The sequence below is a fragment of the Octopus bimaculoides genome, chromosome 18 (genome assembly GCF_001194135.2).
Source record: "Octopus bimaculoides isolate UCB-OBI-ISO-001 chromosome 18, ASM119413v2, whole genome shotgun sequence".
In the NCBI taxonomy this organism is placed as follows: Eukaryota; Metazoa; Mollusca; class Cephalopoda; order Octopoda; family Octopodidae; genus Octopus; species Octopus bimaculoides.
Window position 1 is genome coordinate 39,377,305 of NC_068998.1, and position 3,879 is coordinate 39,381,183.

General features: G+C 39.1%; 1 protein-coding gene across 1 annotated transcript in view; it reads right to left on the reverse strand.

Moving 5' to 3' along the window:
- The window catches only part of LOC106884070 (LIM and senescent cell antigen-like-containing domain protein 1), a 93,741-nt gene that overhangs the window by 18,765 nt on the left and 71,097 nt on the right, over positions 1–3,879 (reverse strand). Inside the window, exon 3 of the mRNA XM_052974479.1 lies at positions 621–666. Coding sequence (XP_052830439.1) covers positions 621–666 — 46 coding nt within the window. The remainder of the gene's footprint in view (positions 1–620; positions 667–3,879) is intronic.

Genomic DNA, 3,879 nt, shown 5'->3' on the forward strand with positions numbered 1-3,879 from the left:
CCTATCTACTATAGGCACAAGGCCTGAAATTTTTTGGGAAAGAATTAGTCGATTACATCGACCCAAGTACTCAACTGGTACTTATATTTAATAACCCCAAAAGGAGGAAAGGCAAATTGACCTTTGCAGAATTTGAACTCAGAATGTGAAGATGGATGAAATGTCACTAAGCATTTTGTCCGGCACTATTTAAATAGCACTATTTGAGCGTGATCGTTACCAACGTCGCCTTCCTAGCAATTGGGCACATGAAAAGACATTCGAGCGAGTTCGTTGCCAGTACTGCTGGACTGGCTCCTTTGCAGGTGGCATGTAAAATACACCATTTCGAGCGTGGCCATTGCCAGTACCTCCTGACTGGCCTTCATGCCGGTGGCACGTAAAAGCACCCACTACACTCTCGGAGTGGCTGGCGTTAGGAAGGGCATCCAGCTGTAGAAACTCTGCCAAATCAGATTGGAGCCTGGTGTAGCCATCTGGTTCACCGGTCCTCAGTCAAATCGTCCAACCCATGCTAGCATGGAAAGCAGACATTAAATGACGACGATGGTAAAAATATGATGATAATGAAGATAAAAATGAAAATGTTGATGATGAAGATGAAAGGTCAATATACCAACCTCATAAAAAATCCCTCCTGGAAAGCTCTGGAAACACTGGGCACACCTGAGGAATAGAAAGAAAAAAATAATCTAGTAGAGTGGTTCTCAAACAACAATCAGATAACCAACAGTTCTTCACCCCAACAAATATTAATGAGCCTCCCACACACATGCACACACTTCCATCTCACTTTTTTTATTAATATCATACATACATGCAACCACACACATATATACTCATTCTTTCGTTTTTAGTTGTCGACAATAACTAAGGGCACCACATGGGAGAAGATGGGGTACGATGTGTCCAGCTGTGGCCGACCAGGCCAATGCATGTTCAATAGGTTTAGTTGCAGGTCAGGCACTTGTGGTCTGCACGGACTGAAGGCAAAGAGTAGGCTGTGGTCTTGCACAGTTCGTCTTTCCTTTGTGCCCCATACACTCCTGTTCTCTTCATATGAGGTGGTACCTCAGCTGGTGCAGTTTTGCCAGGCAGGGTAGTCTTGCGCTTGTGTTTCCCAGGTATTGGGGTTGATCTCTTCATATATATACACATACATTATATATCATCATCCTTCAAAGTCTGTGTTCTCCACTGGCATATACGATGTGTCCGGCTGCGGCCAATCAGTGATGCATGCTCACTAGGCTTGGCTGCAAGTTGGGCACTGGTGGTCTGTAGGGACTGATGGTAAGGGGTTGGCTCTGGTCTTGCACAATGCATGTTTTCTTTATGTCCCTAAGACCCTGTTCTGTTCATAGGAAATGGCACCTCAGCTGGTGCAGTCCTATGCTTGTGTTTCCCAAAATATTGTTTACTTGGAAAAGCTTAAAAAGTTTACAAGTAATTTAATTCTCTTCACTTCTTGAATATGACAAGCAGATATATATTTTATTATTGTTAACAGTATAAAGTAGTTTTACCTCACAGTTTTGAAAGAATCTATCCTTATGCTGTGAGAAGCAGAGATGCTTCAAGTGACACATTTTACAAAGACAATTTTTCAAATTCTCTTAAATTTCTCACATATTTATTTCTCTTTACAGAGTAAGAATTGAGAACTTTTAGTTGTAGATATGAAAACTATACCTTCATAAAATCCTGTAAAAGGATTGCAGAAGCAGAAAATAAAAAACTATTTTTTGGTGGATAATTAACATCATTACGAGAATGATTATGAAATTTAATAACGCAGTCAAAAGGTTTAAACACAGTGATTTGCCTCCCCTGTTTTTAATCCACTCGGCCACCCAACCATCATTTCCATGAAAAACAGGAATTTAGTAGATTGTTTCAGTAGTGTCATGCAGTGCGTATGTGAGTGTGTCAGTGTGTATACATGAATGTGTGAGTGTATGTATGTTTATGTGAATGTGATGCAGTGTGCGTATATAGTCCTTTACTTGTTTCAGTCATTTGACTGTGACTACACTGGAGCACTGCCTTTAGCCGAACAAATTGACTCCATGACTTATTCTTTGTAAGCCTGGTACTTATTCTATGAGTCTCTTTTGTTGAACTGCTAAGTTACAGGGGATGTAAACACACCAGCAACAGTTGTCAATCAATGGTAGGGGACACACGCAGACACACATATACGATGGGCTTCTTTCTGTTTCCATCTACCAAATCCACTCACAAAGCTTTGGTCAGCCCGAGGCTATAGTAGAAGACACTTGCCCAAGGTACCATGCAGTGGAACAGAACCCAGAACCAATGTGGTTGGGAAGTAAACTTCTTACCACAGACCCACTCATATATATATATATATATATATATATGTATATATATATATATATACATACATATATACATATGAATGAGTGAATGAGAATGTGGAAGTTTGTGTGTATGCATATAAGATGTGACTATGTATATGTATGAATGTATGTACTTGTATGTATACATATGTGTGTGTGTGTGTTTCATTATTATAGTACTGATTGTGTTGACAAATACTAGGATTATTAGATACACTTGTCCTGACATAAGAATAGACCCTAGAGCATGCTCAAAAAACTGCTATATTGGGGACAGCAAGAATTTTGAGATTGGTACTTGGGTGTTAGGTGTCATCCACAATACTTAACATCTTGGTACGAAGTCTTAATATTCATGGAAAGAGACTCTGTGAGACCTCTGACGACAGGTTGCTGTTTGCTCTCAAAGAATTAACCAGAGCAAGTAAGATTGAGAGCTCTGAGAAGTAAAATATAATAATTTAATGATTAAGCAGCAGCAGCACCACCAAATTCTTCAATCACCAGGGAGTCTTCAACCTTAGGCCATCCCAGATTAAAAACCAGAATTTTTCGACTCATTTCCATCACAACCACAAACAATGCATATCGATGTATGTCAGTGTATGTATATGTGTGTGTTTACATACTAGTCAGTTGTTGCTATTTAAGACCAGGTCAGCCCTGATTAGTCAGCCTTATGATCATAGCTAATCCAACCATGACCACCTTGTCTCATTTTTCAAATGTAGCACCTAGGGTAAGTGTCTTCTGCTATAGCACCAGGCTAACAAAAGCCTTGTGAGACGATTTGGTAGATTTAAACTAAAAAGGCCAAGTGTACATACACACACAGTGCATATATGTGTGCGTGTTTTTATGTATATATGTGTTTGTATATATACACATGTGTGTATATGTATATATGTGTGTGTGTGTGTGTGTGCCCTTGTTTCGACATCACATGATGGAGTGAGTGCGATCATTATACAAGTGGTTTCATTTGTTTTTAGTCTTCTGTGAAAACGCGTCCAGCCAAGGGGAAATATTATCTTGTTTTGGAGACACAGGTGAGGATTGGCAACAGGAAGGGCATCCAGCCATAGAAAAATCTGCTTCAACAAATTCTGATGGGTCCTTGTGAACAAGAAAAGGGGACGTTATGATGATGATGTACATCCATCCAGGACCACATTATGCATAGCATCTTTTTTCTTTTTAAGTTGGTTGGTCACCAACAGACTCCCTAAAGGATGTGGTGTGATACTCAGAGTTAGTGGATTATGTCATCAATATGGAGACTGTAAGATGAGTCACCCTTTCCTTTTATCAATTGCTATGGTGATATTATATGTATAGGTGGAAAGTCATGCTGTTGGTAAATGGGATGGTGAAACCAAAAACTATAATGATGATTAATCATCATCATCACTATCATTGTTATCAAGTTGTCAAGTGGTGGAGGGGAACAAACACAAAGACACACATATACATACATATATATATATATATATATATATATATATATATATATATA